We start from the raw sequence: 19,358 nt of genomic DNA, 5'->3' as shown, positions 1-19,358 counted from the left end.
GTCGGCGGGCCGCGGTGGCTAGTTCTGTTCAAACCAGGTCCATTAGGTCCCAAGGTCTTTGGGCATGGAAGGTAGACTCACTTGGCTGTAATGCTCCCACTTTAAAGGAATCCCCAGATGCCAGACTCGTGCTTATACGAAGAAGCGGAGTGGTTCAAGACGGTGGAGACAGGGGGGCCTGCGATTCAGGCGTACAGCTGAAGGAGCGAACGTACTAGCAATCAACCTCACCATCCCCGAATGCAGTGTCCATCGTATCTGTCGAGATGAAAACGTCGACGACGTGTGATGCCAAGTTTCGCGTATTGAGCATTCCTGCTCAAATTGGGCACATCTCACATTCCACGGGCCCGCCTCGGTAAACCACACGTGGTCACCGATTCATTTGATTCCAGAAGACATTGGACCGTTGACAGTACTCAGGCTTCAATACGAAGAGCGCAAGGAAAGAGTGAGCGAGACTATGGCATTGTTCGCCTTGGAGCAATTCTCACCAAACAGAACACGTGCGTATTGTGGCATGATTGAGTCCCAAGCATGCCGAAGCCCCTGAAAATACTTTCGCAATATTTCATCCACAGCAGGGTGTTCTGGCAAACGGTGGTCATGTTGTGGCTACCAGCCATGTCTACCGTAAGATGGAAGCCTGGCTGGTCGTAGTCGAAAGCACCCTTGCCTTAGTCTTGTTAGACACGAAAGGTGCTTGAGCAGACTCGGATTGAATTAACTCAGGCTTGATAACCCGACCGACACCTGATGTTCGACGCGAGATGAACGCTCCAAGAACGGATCAAGAGAGACCAGCATTTGTTTTAGTAAAATTGGAAGAGCGATGGGAGGCTTTTCCAGTGAACTTCAATATGCATGACTACCAAATGAGGAACGTGAGAGGCAAAGCGTCAGGGGAAATCGCAGACTTGATAATGTCCTGGTAGGGCAGCCCCTTTGCGATCATTGCGTGGGTCGGAGGAAGCCGAGAGCTTCCCCACACTCATGCGTGACCCCGCACAGTCTGGCTCAGAAGGAGGCTTTCAGAGGCCCATCGATTTGTAGTTGAGTTCTATCTGCAATTGCAAACTCACCTCAAACGCTTCCAAAGCTAAATGGAAACAGAGCAAAAGCTGGCATGTCCGTAATCATCAATGCCAGCCGGCTTGCTGGGAAAGTTGCCATCGTGACAGGCGCGGGTATCTCCCAATCAAAGCCTCAATGTAGCTGATTCGTTCTGTAGGTGGCGGCTCGGGCTTTGGAGCAGGCATAGCAAGAACCTTTGCCGAACAAGGCGCCAAGGTTGTCGTAGCAGACATCAACGAGGATGGAGGGGAGCAGACCGTCTCAGCCATGCCAGCTTGCATGCGCTTCCAGCGTACAGACGTCACAAGTCAGGCAGACTGGGAAAAGCTCGCCGACGCGTCAATTGACGCGTTCGGCGGAATTGATTGTCTTGTCAACAATGCTGGGACCACTTACCGCAACAAGGCGAGGACCCATCACCTGGGAGATCTTTCAATCCAGCTGATTCTAGTTCCAGCCTTCACTCGAGGTGTCGGAGTCCGAGTTTGACAGATGCTTCAACATAAATGTAAAGAGTGTGTTCTTCGGCACGTCTACGATCATCCCTCGGCTGCTGGAGCAGAAGCGTGGAGGCTCCATTATCAACATTGCGTCTGTGGGAGCCACAAGGCCACGGCCGGGGCTTGTATGGTATAATAGCTCGAAAGGAGCAGTCTGCAATGTATGGATCGGTCTTTCATTTTTGGCTCCTCCTCTTCTGTTTGGTGTGACCCGACACTTGTCCGTGGGCTGAATCGTTCGTCCAGGGAACGAAAGGTCTCGCAGCAGAGTTCGGGCCCCAGAAGATACGAGTCAATTCCATTTGTCCCCTCCTGAGTGGCACAGGTCTGTAAGTGCCAATGATTGACATTGCTGAGGCGGACGGTACCAACGTTGACGCGTCGTTCACAGTTTCGAGTCGTTTGCGGGTGTGCCCAATACACCGGAGAATAGAGCGAAATTATTGTCGAATGTGCCACTCGGTAGGCTTACAGATGTCTCAGATGTAGCATCAGCATGTCTCTTCTTCGCATCTGATGAATCAGCCTTTGTCACAGGCATCAATATGGAGGTTGATGGTGGTAGAGCTGTGTGACAAGTTGACCACAAGCTTGAGGAGAAGGACCATGGCATTTGCAAATCAAAAGCTTGCGCCAGCCATGCTAGCAGAACATAAGGATTCCCAGAGCATCAATCCTCCACTGGTCTTGACCTTGACAGGGACAGAATAATGCAGCCGTTGCCCCACCCCCTGCCAAGCCCGCTCAGACCGGAAACGGCGCTCCAAGGAAGTCTATCGATAAAGAAACGGCCCAGAACGTGGGGTTGATTTTCCGCCGTCCTTCAAAGCTCTCTAGCAGCACTCAACAATTCAAAATTTTCCAGTGGGCTCGCCGATGCTTCTGTACAGCTGAGGGGTTTTGGTCATAAGCTAGAGTTGCCTTGATCTCGTCCATTGAGTTCTCTCATCTTGTCATTTCCTCTCCACCGCCCACAATGGCTACCACGACTGCCCGCCAACGCAAACCCTCCACCAGCGCTCGCATTTCTGACCTGAAAGGCCCAATTGGCCCCGAGGGCATCTCTCGCCCGAAGCACAAGCGAACAGCGACCGGCTTTGGGCCTGGTGAAATAAAACACGTTGAATCCAGTATACCCGAGGGACAGAGATCGGCTTGGAAGAAACATTCTGCCCAGGGCTTCACCACGAAAGAGCAATTCGAAGATGAGGCGGTTCGACACATTGAAACTACGCTCGCCCGATCACTATACAACTGTGATGAGCTTGCCGCGTATTCCGGCGCTGCCCTTGCCTTCCGAGACAGACTTGTCATCGACTGGAACAAGACACAGCAAAGACAGACCTTTGCCGATCAGAAGCGGGTATACTATTTGTCGTTGGAATTCCTGATGGGCAGAGCATTTGACAATGCAATGCTGAACGTAGGGCTCAAAGATGTTGCCAAACAAGGACTGAGTGAACTTGGCTTCAGAATGGAGGACATCATATCACAAGAGCACGACGCAGCGCTCGGGAACGGTGGCCTCGGTCGTCTTGCTGCTTGTTTTCTGGATAGTATGGCAACCATGAACTTCCCGGCATGGGGCTATGGGCTTAGGTACAGATATGGAATATTCAAGCAGGAGCTTGTGGATGGTTATCAGGTGGAGGTGCCAGATTACTGGCTTGATTTCAATCCTTGGGAGTTTCCTAGACATGATGTATCGGTACCCATCCAATTCTACGGAGGGGTTAGCAAAAAGACGTGAGCAATTTACAAGAATTGGTTGGTCGCAAAAGCTGATATTGACGATAGCAATGACAAAGGCAAGACGACTGCAGTCTGGGAGGGAGGTGAGGTCGTGGATGCTATAGCATATGACGTCCCTATTCCAGGCTATGCAACACCAACTACGAACAATCTCCGTCTGTGGTCCTCACAAGCATCAAAAGGCGAATTTGATTTCCAAAAGTTCAACTCTGGCAACTATGAGGGCTCAGTAAGCGATCAGCAGCGAGCAGAAACTATCTCTGCGGTGCTCTATCCAAACGAGAATTTTGACCAAGGTAAAGAGCTTCGCCTCAAGCAGCAGTATTTCTGGTGCGCAGCATCTCTGTTTGATATAGTCCGCCGCTTCAAGAAATCGAAGAAGCCTTTGTCAGCCTTTGCCGATAATGTTGCGATACAGATCAATGACACCCACCCAACCCTTGCTATTGTGGAATTACAACGTATCTTTGTTGATTTGGAAGGCTTAGAGTGGGATGAGGCATGGAATCTTGTGGTCAATACCTTTGGATACACTAATCACACGGTAATGCCAGAAGCTCTGGAGAAGTGGTCCGTACCTTTGATGCAGAATCTTCTCCCAAGGCATCTACAAATAATATATGACATCAACATGAAGTTCCTTCAGATGGTGGAAAAGAAATTCCCCAAAGATCGTGATATGCTTGGACGGGTCTCCCTGATTGAGGAATCCCAGCCAAAGATGGTCAGAATGGCTCACCTTGCCACTATTGGAAGCCACAAAGTCAATGGTGTTGCCGAGTTGCACTCTGACCTAGTCAAGACCACTATCCTGAAGGACTTTGTGACGATATATGGCCCAGACAAATTCACGAATGTGACGAATGGTATCACGCCAAGGAGATGGCTTCACCAAGCAAATCCACGTCTATCAGATCTCATTGCATCTAAGCTGGGTGGTTATGACTATCTCACAGATCTGACGAAGCTCAACAAGCTCGAGGCGTTTATTGATGACAAAGCCTTCAAGAAAGAATGGCAGGAGATCAAGGTCGCTAACAAAATGCGCTTGGCGGAGCACATCAAGAATACAACTGGTGTCAGTGTAAACCCCAAGGCGCTGTTCGACATTCAAGTCAAGCGCATACACGAATACAAGAGACAGCAGCTCAACATCCTTGGTGTAATTCATCGCTACCTAACGATCAAAGCATTAAGTCCAGAAGAGCGCAAGAAGCTTGCCCCACGCGTATCGATTTTTGGTGGTAAAGCAGCGCCAGGCTACTGGATGGCGAAGACTATCATTCATCTTGTCTGCGCCGTAGGTGAGGTAGTCAACAACGACAAAGACGTTGGCGATCTCTTGAAGGTCATCTACGTGGAGGACTACAACGTCAGCAAAGCCGAGATCCTCACTCCAGCTTCTGACATCAGTGAGCATATATCGACCGCGGGCACTGAAGCCTCAGGCACCAGTAATATGAAATTTGTCCTCAACGGTGGTTTGGTTATAGGAACGTGTGATGGAGCTAATGTGAGCTTTTTCCTTTGCCCCTTTCTACTTTACTACTTCATTGGGCAACCATTGATCAAGCCTCTGTCTCTAGATCGAGATCACCCGAGAAATCGGCGAGTCGAATATCTTCCTCTTTGGCCATTTGGCAGAAGACGTCGAAGACCTTCGCCACGCTCATCAATTCGGCAACTTCCAACTCGACCCCGACCTCGCTAAGGTCTTCGAAGCCGTCAAAGGGGGCATGTTCGGTGACGCCGATCGCTTCAGACCTCTTTGTGATAGCATTATTGACCACGGCGATTATTATCTTGTCTCTGACGACTTCAATTCCTACGTCGAGACCCATAAGCTTGTTGATGAAGCTTTCAAGGACCCGGACACGTGGCTTGAGAAATGCATCACCTCTGTTGCCAGAATGGGCTTCTTCAGCAGCGATAGGTGCATTCAGGAATATGCGGAGGAAATCTGGAACTGTGAACCCCTGCCGCCTCAGACGAACGGGGCCTGATAAGAGGACCCTTGATGAAAGGCGCAGATGAAGACGAGGAGATATGATGTGAACGTTGAGATGTTGAGAAATGTTCGAAATAGAATTTTGGTATAGAGATCATAAGGTGGATAGATTGTCTACAAAGCGAGAGTCTCTAAGACCGTGTTGCGACATGCAAAATAGACTCAAGCATGACTGCTTAGTTCTTTTCTGCCTCGTCATATGGTCTTCATCCTTTCACCTGTAGAAATAACTCTCGCAACCAAACAATGTGGATACGGAGAGTGTCTAAGACACAACAAGCCGTGGAACAATATCTTCCGCGTCGAAGTGGGCTTCAGAATCTCACGCGTAGGATCTACTGCGCTGATGCCAAGCAGGCAACAAAGTCGGTCGATTGGCTAGTGATGCATGTCGCCCTAGTCGCAAGTGGTTACAGTAAAAATGATTCGATCTAATGGTCTGAATGTCTCGAATGACATTCAGCTCACATGCAGCTACCCTCCTTCGTTGGTGAGAAAACATGCGGGAGCCTTGTTTATAGACGCCTGACTATCTGCAGCACCGCATAAATGAAGAGGCGCCATGTCAAACGTCTAAGCACCGAATTTTGTCAATATCACACTCGAGCGTAGACAATTGCAATATTCTTCGCAATTCCACTCGACATGGGTCATAATTCAAAAGGTGCTAATGAGGATGAGGAGCAAAACACATCGCAATTCAAATACAACTTCAAAACTACATACTGTCCCTTATTCTGCTTGGCTGAGCCTCCAGACGAGGTAGAAGCAGCCATAGTCTCCAAGTATAGTCAAAATGACTGATTGGATCTTTCTTTAGTACTTCAATATTCTTGCCAGGCGGCCTTTAGATCACTCATGGCTAAATATTACCTCGTCAGCTACGTCCTTAGATCGTATCCTTGAAGAGATCGAGCGCAACGCCAATGAAATCACTTCAGAACCAGCTCCCTTACCTTTCTTAGGTTCCTCTTTCGATGAGATCGATGAATTCTACGAGGAAAAGCTTCGTCCGCCGCGACAATACACAGGCTCGATCAATTTTTGCCATTTTGTCTATCTTTTGGTCGACCAGACTTGTCTTCGAAAAGACTGGTCGGCATTCAATCCAGAGGGGACAATTATACCTCCGAGCCTTAACCCTGAAGACTGGACTATTTGGTTGTGTAGCGATGCTCCTGACTATGACGAAACGGAACGTCAAGTCACGCTCAAAATGCTTCGTTTCCCGCTATCTGGAGTCATGAACCAAGTGACAGTGTGCGAGACTCTCATTAATACCCCAAGCGAAGCGTCGAATTTCGCCTGGGCTGAGGTCGAAAAAGATAGTGAGACAAAACAGAGTCCTACCGGACTCATCATGAGGCCGCCGCCCTTCATGGTTTACGAGGGACTCAGCGAAGACGGGGACAGTAAATTATACCGTGTTGCTTCACGATATGAAGCGAGAATGAATAAACGGAGAGGCCTAATGATGGCCGAAGAGTGGAAGAGGCAAACGGGGGAGCCGCCGGGCTTGAGAGAACCATTTGTCGAGGGTGGAGGCAGCAATCCGTGGGCTGCCGACACTGAAGTATTGGTTAGTGGTAGAGTCATGGGAACACTTCCTGCATGGGATGAGGAATATGTTCGGAAGAATCGAGCTGCACGTGGGGATGTTACAGGCTGAGCAGCCGATAGTTATGCGTTTTTGCTGGCGGGTGCGCCTCATTCGTCTAACAATCGACCGAGTGATGTGTGCAAACGCCGCCCAAGATGATGAATTGAACCATTTCTGACATGAAATCTACCGTGAAAAATCTTTGTTCAGAGAGATAGTTCCCCAAAACTACCTGCACAGCCCAGAGTTTCGACCCCACCATGACACAGCCATAACAGCCAAAGACGGACCAGAAATTTCAACTTTCACCAATACACACGGTTCAAAGCAGAACCACATTCTTCCTTCGAGCCTAAAGATTCTCGTCTCGGGGAAGTCTCCCCGATTCACTGAGCCTAGGGTGTCTAGAGGCTCATGAGCCCTTCAGAAACTATGGCTAGTAAGTTGCGTGTACTAGAGGGTGACTGACAAGGCTCCAAACAGCATGTGGAGAAATAGCGAGCCTTGCCTTCCATTGTAAGGTAGCAGCCCAGTCTTGGCGCCAAGATATCAATTTTGTCCTGCAGCCCTCTCCGACGATTCCGCAAAAACTCCTCACAAACATTCATGATGTCGTCTATAACCACAATGCCTCCAGTCTTCTACCGCTGTCTGTCCGCTCCATCATTCATCTTGTTTCATCCAGCAATAGACTGATACGTTACCCCAAAATCTTCACTGAATCCCTCATACATCGAACATTTCAAATCCACTCACCCACCATGCCAACGGATGCCAGGCCTGTCATCTTCTTTGACATCGACAATTGCCTCTATCCCAGATCCGCCCGCGTTCAAGAGCATATGGCTGCCACGATAGATCTATACTTCCAAAAACACCTCTCCCTTTCCTCCGCAGACGCCACCCTCCTACACACCAAATACTACACCGACTACGGGCTGGCTATCTCTGGGCTCGTCAAACACCATAAGATCGATCCCATGGCCTACAACCGCGAAGTCGACGACACGTTACCAATGGACCAGCTCATCAAACCTGATCCCGGGTTGAGGCGGCTATTAGAAGGGCTCGATAAAGAAAAGGTGAAGCTATGGCTCTTCACGAACGCGTACATTACGCATGCGAAGCGGGTGATCAAAATACTGGGACTAGAGAGTGTTTTTGAAGGAATCACGTATTGTGATTATGCGCAGGTGCCATTGGTGGCGAAACCGCATAGGGAGATGTTTGAGAAGGCGGAGAGGGAGGCGGGTGTTAGTGTTGGAGACGGGCGAAGAGGGGATTGCTATTTTGTGGATGATAGTGCGTTGAACTGCAGATTTGCAACGGAATGGGGGTGGACTGTTGTGCATAAGATGGAGGAGGGTGATCCGTTGCCAAAACAGCCGGTGGCGAAGTATCAGGTTACGGATTTGGAGAAGCTGAGGGAGTGCTTTCCACAATTCTTCAAGTCCAGTGAGGCTGAAGGGAAGAATATTGGAAGAGAAGGGCATATGAATGGCTCTTCACTTTGAGGCAGCATTGAGTGACAACATTCAGAGTGCTTTTGTATGAGCTTAACGAAATGACCAGTACGATGGCTAGACATAAACTTCTGACCGTCAAACCCGAGATTTGGATCACGAAACAAGCAATCTATCGCTTCAAAAGCCATCGTCATTAGCCGCCAATAGCCGCTGCAAGGGAACCGACCTTCCTTCTGCGGAGAAACGACATCATTCTCGAATCACAACCACTTGCGACTTTTCTCGACTACTTGCCTACCAGTTGAGCTCCTTGATAATTTTATATCGACCGCGATCGCCCAGGTCTGCTACCATGTACGGTTCCAGCTTCATTGCTCCGGTCATCTGTCAATAGCTAATCAAAGAGATAGGAAATATACGGCCTCTGACGCGTTCTTTGAGGCTTTGTGGGAGGCGAGTTCACTGATTCGTTGATCTTCAGCCGGTCTAGGGCAATACTAAAATTTCCACAGCTAGGCATCAAACATTGCTTTGTCAATTTAGGCTCAGATCATCCTTCTCTTCTCGAATCCATCGTACGTGGCCAACGCGATAAGCCGGCGCAGTTTCCGAACATCATAACATGTCCAAATGAGGTACGCCTTGGTCTTCACCTTAATTCCACTGTTCTGATTCGGCCTGCTCTCAATCCTAACGCCCTCTAGATGGTCGCTCTCTCCATGGCCGATGGCTACGCTCGTCTCACAAATGAGCCCCAGTGCGTGATTGTGCACGTGGATGTCGGTACTCAGGGGCTTGGAGCCGCAGTTCACAACGCAAGCTGCGGGCGGGCGCCTGTGCTTATTTTTGCTGGCTTGAGCCCGTATACAATGGAGGGGGAGCTGAGAGGTAGTCGTTCAGAGTATATCCACTGGATACAGGATGTTCCTGACCAGGGAGCTATTTTGAAGCAGTATTGTCGTTACAGCGGCGAGGTACGTTGAAATGGCGACTTTCGTTTTGTTTCATGCGACCCCTGCTCTGGCCTTTGATCCACTGGAAAGAAGTTGTTTGAGAACGGAGACCATGCGCTCATTTTGCCTTCGAAAGAGGTAGAATCCGTCAAGTGGAATATGGTTAATAATAACACTCTTGAAGATCAGGCGCGGCGTCAACATCAAACAAATGGTTGGACGCGCATATCAATTTGCCATGTCTGACCCAAAAGGACCAGTCTATCTCGTTGGATCGAGGGAAGCCATGGAGGAGGAGATTGAGAGCTATCCCTTGGAGAAGCGGATGTGGGAAGGTATTGGCCCAGCAGCACTGACTGAGGATGTCGTGCGCCTAATTACTGGAGCTCTCCTTGAAGCCGAGGAACCCTTAGTGATTACAGGATATTGTGGTAGAAATCATGCGACCGTTGAAGCCTTAGTCCGCTTAGTGAACAATTTTCCAGGACTCAGAGTGCTCGACACAGGTGGCAGTGATATGTGCTTTCCAAACGATCATCCCGGCTACTTGGGATTAAGATACGGTATGGATGATAGCATTACTACCGCAGATGTCATCATCGTCGCAGACTGCGACGTTCCTTGGATCCCAACGCGATGTAAACCAAAGTCTTCGGCCCGAATCTTCCACATTGATTCAGATCCCCTGAAATGTCAGATGCCGGTGTTCTATCTACCGAGCGAAGGCCGCTGGAAAGCGGACACGTTCACCGCTTTTCATCAAATAAGCGAAAGTCGTGTTTTGAAGATGGTCGAGTACAGCAACACAATGCCGGAGAAACTGGCGCAAATCAACTCAATGAGCAAAGATAGGCAGACGAGACTGGTGGCTTCCGGCACGAACCGTGACGAGAGCATAGCAGACTTAGCGTTGCCAACGATCTCCAATCAGCTGAATCCGTCGTACTTGGCAGCAGCCATACGCCGTGCTGTCCCTGATAATAGTATCTTTGCTGTCGAAGCCGTTACCGTAACGCCTTTCGTAGCAGACCAGGTCAAGCCTACAATCCCCGGTACATGGCTCAACTGTGGCGGCGGAGGCCTTGGCTGGTCAGGAGGCGGCGCTTTGGGCATTAAGCTAGCCACCAAAGATCGCGGGGAACAGCGTTTTGTATGCCAGATTGTCGGCGATGGGACCTTCCTCTTCTCTGTTCCCGGATCTGTCTACTGGATCAGTCAGCGCTACAAGCTTCCGGTCCTTACTATCGTCATCAACAACAAGGGATGGAATGCGCCAAGACGATCGCTGCTTATCGTTCATCCCGAGGGAGAGGGCAGCAAGGTCAGCAATAGGGATCTTCACATTGAGTTTGAGCCTGGGCCGGACTATGCAGGGATCGCCAAAGCTGCAGCTGGTGGGAGACTGTGGGCTGGGAAGGCAGCCACGGTAGGTGAATTGGAAGCAGCATTAGGGCAGGCGGTGGAAAGTGTAAAGAACGGGACTGGAGCTGTGCTAGAGGCAGTCTTGGAATCTGAAGAGCCGGTGGATGGAAAAAGCCAGCAAGCTAACGAAGGAGAGATGCCTGGCTAGCTGTTGATGGACGCTATGACAGTGACGGGCTCGACCATCGTACGACCTGATTTCCATACAGCTCGAAGAGATCGTATGGGAGTAATTGGTCGAGGCCATGATAGGCGAGCTGTACTACTGTTTGCCAACGCAAGATTAGTCGATTGCTCCGAATGGGCTCCGATAACGCAGACAGTGATCCTTCGACGGAGACACCGCTTCTTTATTGGAGCAAGATCAATTGAAGTCTTAGAGCAAGCTAAGTCAGAGTATGTAGCGTCGACTAGTCGCGTTCTATCACCAGAGTTTGGTCCGTGCTCTGTGCTTGGCAATGATTAAAGTCCCCATCAACGTTCGGAGAGCGCTTTGATGCCCTTATTTGTTTTTTGATATTGTTGACCGAGGTGATCAAGTGCGATCCTCTTTTACTCCCAATCTGAGTTCCCATCACTACCAGCAGGACACCCGCTTCACTCGATTTCTTTCACCGCGGACCTAGGTAAATCTTAAGTCCGAAAGCAAGGCACTGATTGTGGAGTGCATTGCCCAGTCACTGCTCTGTCAACCACCTTCCTTCCTCTTTCCCACGCGAACCATTCTCCAGAGTCAATAATGGAAAGCTCAGTAGTCAGGGTAGCATCAAGCACCTCGGCTCCATACATCGGCATATGCATGTCGAGCACAGAACAAGCGTCGACTATCTGATCGACCCCCGCAAAGCTCGAAGTCTAGATCTATCTGAAAAGACATCTGTCTTGTCTGCAAGATGCAGAGAATGCTGCACGATCGTTTTGATCATGCAATGAATGCATCGCCGTTGGCCGTTTATGGGGATCGACCACCAGAAAAGGCCTGAGTTGAAACCCCTCACTCTTTAGGCGCATCCCAGCACGGACTCTTGGTTGCGCATAAAGATTAACGAAACCTTTCCGACGTCATCAATCGCACTTAATTGCGCTCAAAGGTGTTTGATAGGACAGCTACGGTGCGCAATCCCGCTATTTGCTTCGACGATGCTGCATCTCCATCAAAGACCTGAAGATGCAGCTGTGGATGCCGACATATACCGTGAGCGCGTCCTCTGGTGGCATAAACACCGCGATGACAAGACAGGTAACAGTGAGTTCAAGCTTGTGGAGAACATGCACGTTCAACGGTTTCCCCAGCTTTTGGCGCTTGCAGCACCGTTACACAATCACGACCGTTGATTCCGCTAAGGGAGATTAGGTCTCAAGCCGCTTTGCGTGACATTTCTCATACCATGGCCTCGTTGAGACAAGGATCTCATGACCCGAGACAATGCTCCGTGCTCTACGGCGTGGCTAAAGGCCTCCCTTTACTTCCCATAATCCCCTCGAACCTTCTATCCTGCTGCAGAGCTCCTTCAAGCTCATCATGTCGACCACGCCGATGGCCCCGAGCAGAATGTCGAGTAGAATGTCAAACAGGCTCTCGAACGCGAACATGTCAAGCACCAACGTCTCGTCCCTCGAAGATAAATACTACATGAACACACGCGACCCAGAAAGTCTCCGCACCGTACCCCAGCAGATATACGAACCTTCACAACCATCCCGGTCGAAAGCAGGCGACGCTTCACCCCTCGGCCTCCTCTCCTTCGCAACGGGCGTATTCCTCATAAGCTGCTACAGCGTCCACGCCCGCGGTATCGTGACGCCGAACATCCTCCTCGGCGTCCTGATCTTTTTCGGCGGAATATGCCAATTCATAAGGTAACCCCCTCTCACATGAAGAAAGCCGATAGTCTATCGAATCGGCCCAATCTGACTGAATGTAACCAGCGGCATATCCTCCCTAGTAGCCGGCGACACTTTCTGCGCCACCGTCTTCCCGTCCTACGCGGCCTTCAACTTCTCATACGCCTTCATCTACATCCCCGGCTCTGGCATCCTGAACGCCTACTCTGACCCCAACGAATTCACGCAGGCGCTGTCGATATGGCTCTGGGCATGGTTCATTCTCACCTGCATATTCCTAGTCGGTGCCGTGCAAAGGAATTGGATCCTCATCTCGACGTTAGCGGTCTTGGCTGTAGATTTAGCATGTCAGGCAAGTGGGTTAATGCTGGGGAGCGAGAGGTTGGTGTTGGCAGGGAATGGATTAGGGTTTATGGTGTGTTTTCTGGCTTGTGAGTATCTTCCCGGGTCGTGTTTGAGAAGGGGAGGAGCTGACAACCGATGTAGATTATGCCGGGGCGGCGGGCTTGTGGGCGAGCGAGGACGTGCCGATACGGTTGCCTTCGTTTCCGGTTTCAAGAGCGAGGGAATGCTAGATGTCGCAGTCACTTTAGTTGTATTCAAAAATTATTTCATCTTCTTTGAAGTTCAGCAAGACTAGGATGTTCGCTACCAAGGCGCACTTCCGAGTCTTTCGCGTTTTTCTTCCTTGGCCGTCTCTGAGATCCCTGAGGCCCTTCGTTTGTCATTTAGTGCTTGTAATCCGTGTTTGGTAATTTTCATCGAGAGGGACAACAAATCTTGAAGCCTTTGGCGTCTTGTCCGGCTATATTGTGGATAAAGATGATGTTTGTCTCCTTTGGTGCTCTCACAGTAAGACAAGGGCAGTGGGCACGCATCTAAACAAACATGAGAGTAAGGGAAAACCTAAGGTGAGCAAAGATGGTCCTGAAAGACCCACGCATGGATACCGATTGCTTCCATGGTTACCTGCATCAAGGAGACGCTAGGCACATTCAACACGTGTTGGTTTGCAACTCTGGTTGTTTGCCTCTCTCCTACTACAAAAGGAATTTACTTCCATAGAAAAGCTTCATCTTTCATCCAACATCGCTTAGGTCTGTCAAACTAAAAATGGCATCTTCGACGAGAGCCCCCGGCAACAATGACGGTGGAATTGCAAGCGTAGCAGCAGCAACAGTAGCCGCTCTGAACAGTAAGTCCCTTCACGCCATCCCTTTTCTTTTCTCCACCGCTCTCTTGTAGACCACTCATTTGAAAGGCACAGCCTGACTCACCCAGCAGACCTCACCATAGCCCCTCCCCAACATCATTTCATCCAACCACTCCCCCTCACCACCGCATCCGCCACCACCCTCGCCCCAAACCCCGCCCCACAACCCTACCCCCTCGCAACATTCTTCGCCAACTACCCAAACTTCAACTACAACCCCACCGCGTCCTCGTGCGACGAATACGCCCGCCTTGAAAAGTTCATACCCCTGTCAAAAAGAGCTGAGAAGAAACGTCATGATAGATTCCGCCTCGCCATGGTCCGCTCCTTCAACCAGGTCTTCGGAACGGACGATAGCAGCCTTGCTGCGTGGAGGAATTTGTGCAGACTTGTAGGCTTGAGCGGCGTGTTTGGGAGTAAGACGCAGATGAAGAAGGTGAGTTTATCCATACTCTGCCTCGCTCTCTTGTTCCTTTGCGTGTTTCCACAAGATTTGAGGGGCGTGGGCGTGGTGAGGAATGCTTTGCTGATATGGTGGGTGCGGTGAGCAGGCACTTTCGAACCATCATATCAATCTCGCCGACGCTCTCGATGCCGTGCACCAGGGTAGAGCTGTTCATGTGTTTAGGTCAAAGGCGGCGCTGAGGAAGTATTCCTTGAAGAAGGACCGTATCTTTCCGAATATCAAGGCTGAGTGTGGGAGGTTGTTGGGATGCTTGCTCAGGGAGTTTGGCGGATATTATGATGGGCATGGGAAGGTTTACAGGAACTAGGGAGGAGATGTGGGGTCGAGGTGAGGCTGAACATGGTGATGGGAGGACTGAGCATGGTCACCTTCCAATACCCGTGATTCTATGCATATCTTCACATAGCAACATACAACGACCACGTTCCCCACGTTTTGTCTTAGACGTGTGCAAGGTTCGGGAAACTTGCGGGTCTCTTCCCTGATCGCGTATCTTCACTGAATTCTCACCGAGGGTTTGGGCAGCCTACCTTGTGTCTGCAAGCGACGGCTACTGAAGAAGCGACGTAGGTTACAAGCGGTGCGTTACCGACCGGTCAACCCACTTTTGCACACGCGAAGTTGACTAGAGAAGTCTATCAGGGTTTCCTCAGATTTACCAGTCATCTATTGGGACTTCAAAAGCTTTCATGGATGATGTCTTGGGTAATTTGATCGTTCACCAGGCACCACTAATTGGGAACTCGACTTCTTCCAGTGAGGAATCGGCTCATGGTACGAGCGGTAAGCTGTTGTGAGGCTGCATCCTCCAAGACTTGCATGAGGTCGTTTGAGCCGACTCTACATTCTGTGCTTTGGTTCAGATCCTGCTATTCATATCCCAAAGCCCCATGCCTTTCCATCACTGAGTGGCCAGATCATGCTGCGATGAAGCTACTTAGGTGTCTGACCCCGCTGCCCTAAGCGCCCTTGTCGTCACACACGTTTGACATTTACTCATAATTGAGAAAACCAAACCGCTTGACTCTCTGGGGATGACCGCTGCACCAAGGCTCTGAACTTGGATATTTTCTCGTCCTTGGAATGTAGTAACACGTCGCTCAATATGTTCTTCCACGCAATTGTCGGCATCCTCTTGTGCGTTCAAAGTGCTTGCATTGGGGTTCCAGATGATCTAAACCAATCGATCTCTTCAAACAGTTCTGCTATCTCGCATAATCCCTCGAATGACCCGCCAGAGTATATTGTGTATTCGACACAGCAATTAGAAATGAACCAGCGAGTAGCCCAATTCTTGAGGGATTCAAAACACACGACCGCCTTCAAAGAGTTCCCTGGGCTTAGAACAGGCCTAGGCTACTGGCTTGTCAAGTTCCGGGAAGGGATGATTGAGGTGTTCAGGACAGCGTTTCCAGATGTGAGTTCATGAAAGGGCGAATCCATGCACTACTAAGCCACGCAAAGTTGCAATTTTCGCTGAACGAGCCCGTCGTATTCAGGCAGCAGACATCGCTCTTGAGACCAGTTGATTCTCCTTATAACAGAACGAGCTCGAATCATACCTTGGATATTACCCAAGCAGGGGCTGCAGCCGATCTACGTTTCGTGTCCCAAGCTCCTGGTTACAAGGTAGACCAGCTGAGAGACTACGTCTATCAACATCATCCGATAGATCGGGCGAAGATTTATGTAGTCGAGAATGGTATCGACCCCGACCTCAATGTACGGTCACTCAGCACCGAATGTCCTAAGGATTCTAACAGTCCGTAAAGGAATTTCCTGGTCGGCTAAATTGGCATTACTCTGACCGTGTAGCACATACATCAAGAGATGACGACTCCACCAAACACGGCTCGTGCGTTGCTAGTCTGGTCACAGGCCGAGTTTGCGGAGTGTCTAAGGATTTAGATCTCAATATCATGAAGAGCGACACCACACAATCTGATGTTATTTGGGCATTCACTCAGATTTACCATGACATAGGATTATCAACAATAACCGAGCGGGAAAAAAAGCCGATCATAACGTGGGCATTCAGTACACTCCGAGTGACGCAAATATCAGAAGCGACTAAACGTCTATGGTCTATTCTTAACGGTATATTCACTCTCCTTCAAACCTTGTATGGCGCGGTCATAGTTGTGCCATCTGGAAACGGTGTCAACATGATGGGCGCTTGGAAGGACATAGACACATTTCCTGCTTTACTGACGTTGGATTCGATGCGGAGGGACTTTCCTGGGGATAGAAGAGGTCTTGTAGTAGCTGGATCTGTCGACATCAACGGCTTCAGATCGTCTTTCTCTCAACGCTCAGCCAACACTGTCTTCGCCCCTGGCAGAGACGCTTTATGTATTCAGAACGGAGCGCCTATGAAGCAGACGGGGACTTCATTCTCCGTGGCAATGGTAGACTTGTCATACTGAACTCTAAAGACCTTGGTCGACTTCCTAGGTTGCTGGACTCATAGCATATCATTTCTCGTTGCACCCTGACAACGGCCTACCGCCCGGAGGAGTAGTAGATGTCATTCGCGAGAGGTACAGTTGGCAGCGAACAAAAGCTTTTGGACTACTCCGAGGAAAACGACTTGCCATCTGGAATGGGGAACTGCATCCAACAACAGTGCAGAGCCCTGCCAATGCTTCAATATCAGTGCCAGATGATATTTCTTAGCCTGTCAATCAGAGGAAAATTCCTGGAAAAAAATAGGAATGCCTTACAGGCTTCACCCGTAGATAGCTCCGAACGTCTAGAGAGGTCTGCAGAGCTTATCGACAACGTGATAACGAGCCAGAATATGAAGTAGAAAATGATTAATTCTCCATGTCCGAGTTTCCATTGGTCAGAATCAGCCGCTGGAAGCCACTCCAAAAGGAAAAGAGTTGGCTTCTAGGGAAAACTCATAAAGCAAACTCCTTATTAGGTTCCCTTGGAGCTCCTCAGATAATTAGATCTGACACGGCCATAATTCGACGAACTTGCCCTCAACCGTTCTTGTACTTAATATGCGTTGGATGAGGTTGTTTCTAATAGCTACAGTCGTTCTTCAGGTATCACAAGGCTAGAAAAGCGCGTAAGGAAAAAGAAAAGAGTACATACTTTTCATTAACAGGGAATCCTCACTACGCATGCACAGTATCTTCGTCTTCCCACTTGTCCTCAAGTGAATACAGACTATTAGAGGCACAGCAAGTCAGATTTCTCCCATCCTGGATATCATGACTGCTGAACGCTACCTTTTAGAGTAGATGGGAGACATCACTATTAGATGCATCGGCCTTTTTCAATCTGGTGCTAAAGGAATCCATGTAAGGACCGGATAACGAGCATTTAGTCCTAGTGCTTGACTCATAGTGTTTGTCTTCGGATGTTGATATAGCAAGCATATTCATTATCGCACCCAAGCACGCACTTCCTCACCTTGATATCTGGACCTGACCTACTTGAGATTCCCCGCCCGGTGATACCTGTCCTGCCGCGGGAACGAACACGACATCAGCATCATTTGAAGAAGTACATGTCCCATTCGCGACTCCTGCAGCCCCTCCAGCAACCGTCCCATTACTGCTTCCCATCCCAACACCCTCCGTCCACGGCGGCTTCGTAATATCTGGAATATCCCTACACTGATTCATACCCACTACCACTCATTAGCAAATCGCCCATTTCCATACCACCTTCCCCACCCCATCATACTCACATTCCAGAAACCCCACAACATTCTTCCCCCTCTCCTCCCCCCGTGTCCTCACATCTTCGTTCAGCGCCTTGTACTGAATCGCATCCGGTGAATACCTCACATCCCTCGTCTCACCAAAATAGATCGGCAGAAGCGCCCACAACAAAATCTCCCGTCTCCCCTGCTCAAAGAAATCTTTCTCCTGGAACATATTCCCCACAACCCTGGGACACAGTTCCTGGCCCCGCGGCTTCCCAGGAGAGGTATTAAACGGCGGACAAACAAACACCTTCCCGACATCGGGCTTCGTAACCCCTGGCGCGGGGCCCTTCAAACACGCCTCCCTCTCCTCCTCCGTCAATTCCCCCTCGCCCGTGTGCGGATTCTGCTCCGTCACGCAAACGAAAACAGGCTTCCTCGGGCTAGGCTGCAAATACCTCAACGGCTTCTGGTCAATGATATCCTGCAGACGGCCGTTGATCTCGCGTTTGGCGGAGTCGCGCGCGATGAGGAGGGAGAAGATCGGGTGGTCGATTTCGAGCTGGGCGTTGGTGAGAGCGACGTTCATGCTGAGAAGGACGGAGCGGATGGCGGATTTCCAGGGCCCGTTGCAGGTGTCGAATAGGGGGTCTGGTTGGATTTAGGGTGGGGAGGGAGTGGATGGGTGAAGGGAATGATGCTAGACGGGGCGGAGGAGGAGGGCGAGGGGGAGGGGGATAGGGGACGTACGCACCGACTGGTAGCGCGGATGTCATGGATATGATGATGCAGCTCAGGAAAAGGAGCGTGGTACTGCGGGTGAGGGGTTTGAACGGCATGTTGGCAGATGTGCTTAGGAGAAGAGCTCACAGTCCATTCTTCATGAATGTACGAGCGAGATGAAGGTCACTACCGCAAACATCAAGGCCGCCATCTGAGATTCGAAAGATTACAAGAGATATATGAACATCATTGCAAAGTAGAGGAAGGGCTGTGAGGAACTTGAGTCCCAAATCGAGTAAGCGCATGCGAACATACATGTTGGTGTCTAGTAGGGACGTTGCCGTGTCTGACATACGCCACTTTTATAACCTCTCAGAGACTCAGAGTCCTGAATTCTCGCGGCTCTCGAAACGGACTTTCTGGAACATCTTGTTGTGTGGTTCTGTGTGCGCTGAGCTTTGTTGGCTGCAGATACGGGGCCATCTTTTTCTCCATGAATAGGAAACTCTTGACTTAATCCCGCCGCGACAGCGATGTCATTGGACATATTTCTATCGTTGATCGGTAGATAACAGATATTTACCAGTGGGTAATTTCGAGCGAGATATCACTCGGTTCAGTGGTAGTCGATCAACATAACATCACAATCCATCTCTCAACTCCAACGCTCACTCA

The 19,358-nt window shown here is 49.9% G+C and overlaps 6 protein-coding genes across 6 annotated transcripts; 4 read left to right on the top strand and 2 right to left on the bottom strand.

The window, feature by feature from the left end:
* Window positions 1-1,534: 1,534 nt before the first annotated feature.
* On the bottom strand, window positions 1,535-2,115 carry KY384_007405 (uncharacterized protein; the record flags this gene model as incomplete). The annotated part of the gene is made up of 2 exons (XM_044815896.1): window positions 1,535-1,667; window positions 1,964-2,115. 2 exons carry the CDS (start codon window positions 2,113-2,115, stop codon window positions 1,535-1,537), a joined length of 285 nt encoding a protein of 94 aa, XP_044667770.1.
* Window positions 2,116-2,550: 435 nt separating this feature from the next.
* Window positions 2,551-5,329, top strand: KY384_007404 (uncharacterized protein; the record flags this gene model as incomplete). The annotated part of the gene is made up of 3 exons (XM_044815895.1): window positions 2,551-3,320; window positions 3,372-4,839; window positions 4,913-5,329. 3 exons carry the CDS (start codon window positions 2,551-2,553, stop codon window positions 5,327-5,329), a joined length of 2,655 nt encoding a protein of 884 aa, XP_044667769.1.
* Window positions 5,330-5,979: 650 nt separating this feature from the next.
* KY384_007403 (uncharacterized protein) lies at window positions 5,980-7,003 on the top strand (the record flags this gene model as incomplete). Its single annotated transcript, XM_044815894.1, has 2 exons — window positions 5,980-6,096; window positions 6,155-7,003. 2 exons carry the CDS (start codon window positions 5,980-5,982, stop codon window positions 7,001-7,003), a joined length of 966 nt encoding a protein of 321 aa, XP_044667768.1.
* Window positions 7,004-7,366: 363 nt separating this feature from the next.
* KY384_007402 (uncharacterized protein) lies at window positions 7,367-8,448 on the top strand (the record flags this gene model as incomplete). Its single annotated transcript, XM_044815893.1, has 2 exons — window positions 7,367-7,373; window positions 7,481-8,448. The coding sequence occupies 2 exons, from the start codon at window positions 7,367-7,369 to the stop codon at window positions 8,446-8,448; spliced, it is 975 nt and encodes a 324-aa protein (XP_044667767.1).
* Window positions 8,449-9,119: 671 nt separating this feature from the next.
* On the top strand, window positions 9,120-10,923 carry KY384_007401 (uncharacterized protein; the record flags this gene model as incomplete). The annotated part of the gene is made up of 2 exons (XM_044815892.1): window positions 9,120-9,157; window positions 9,543-10,923. 2 exons carry the CDS (start codon window positions 9,120-9,122, stop codon window positions 10,921-10,923), a joined length of 1,419 nt encoding a protein of 472 aa, XP_044667766.1.
* Window positions 10,924-16,412: 5,489 nt separating this feature from the next.
* On the bottom strand, window positions 16,413-16,830 carry KY384_007400 (uncharacterized protein; the record flags this gene model as incomplete). The annotated part of the gene is made up of 2 exons (XM_044815891.1): window positions 16,413-16,570; window positions 16,806-16,830. The coding sequence occupies 2 exons, from the start codon at window positions 16,828-16,830 to the stop codon at window positions 16,413-16,415; spliced, it is 183 nt and encodes a 60-aa protein (XP_044667765.1).
* Window positions 16,831-19,358: the final 2,528 nt, after the last annotated feature.

The sequence above is a fragment of the Bacidia gigantensis genome (assembly GCF_019456465.1).
Source record: "Bacidia gigantensis strain McMullin 20006 chromosome Unknown contig_255, whole genome shotgun sequence".
Taxonomy (NCBI): domain Eukaryota; kingdom Fungi; phylum Ascomycota; class Lecanoromycetes; order Lecanorales; family Ramalinaceae; genus Bacidia; species Bacidia gigantensis.
Note: the sequence above shows the minus strand (reverse complement) of the source record. Positions and strands in the feature narration are given on the sequence as shown.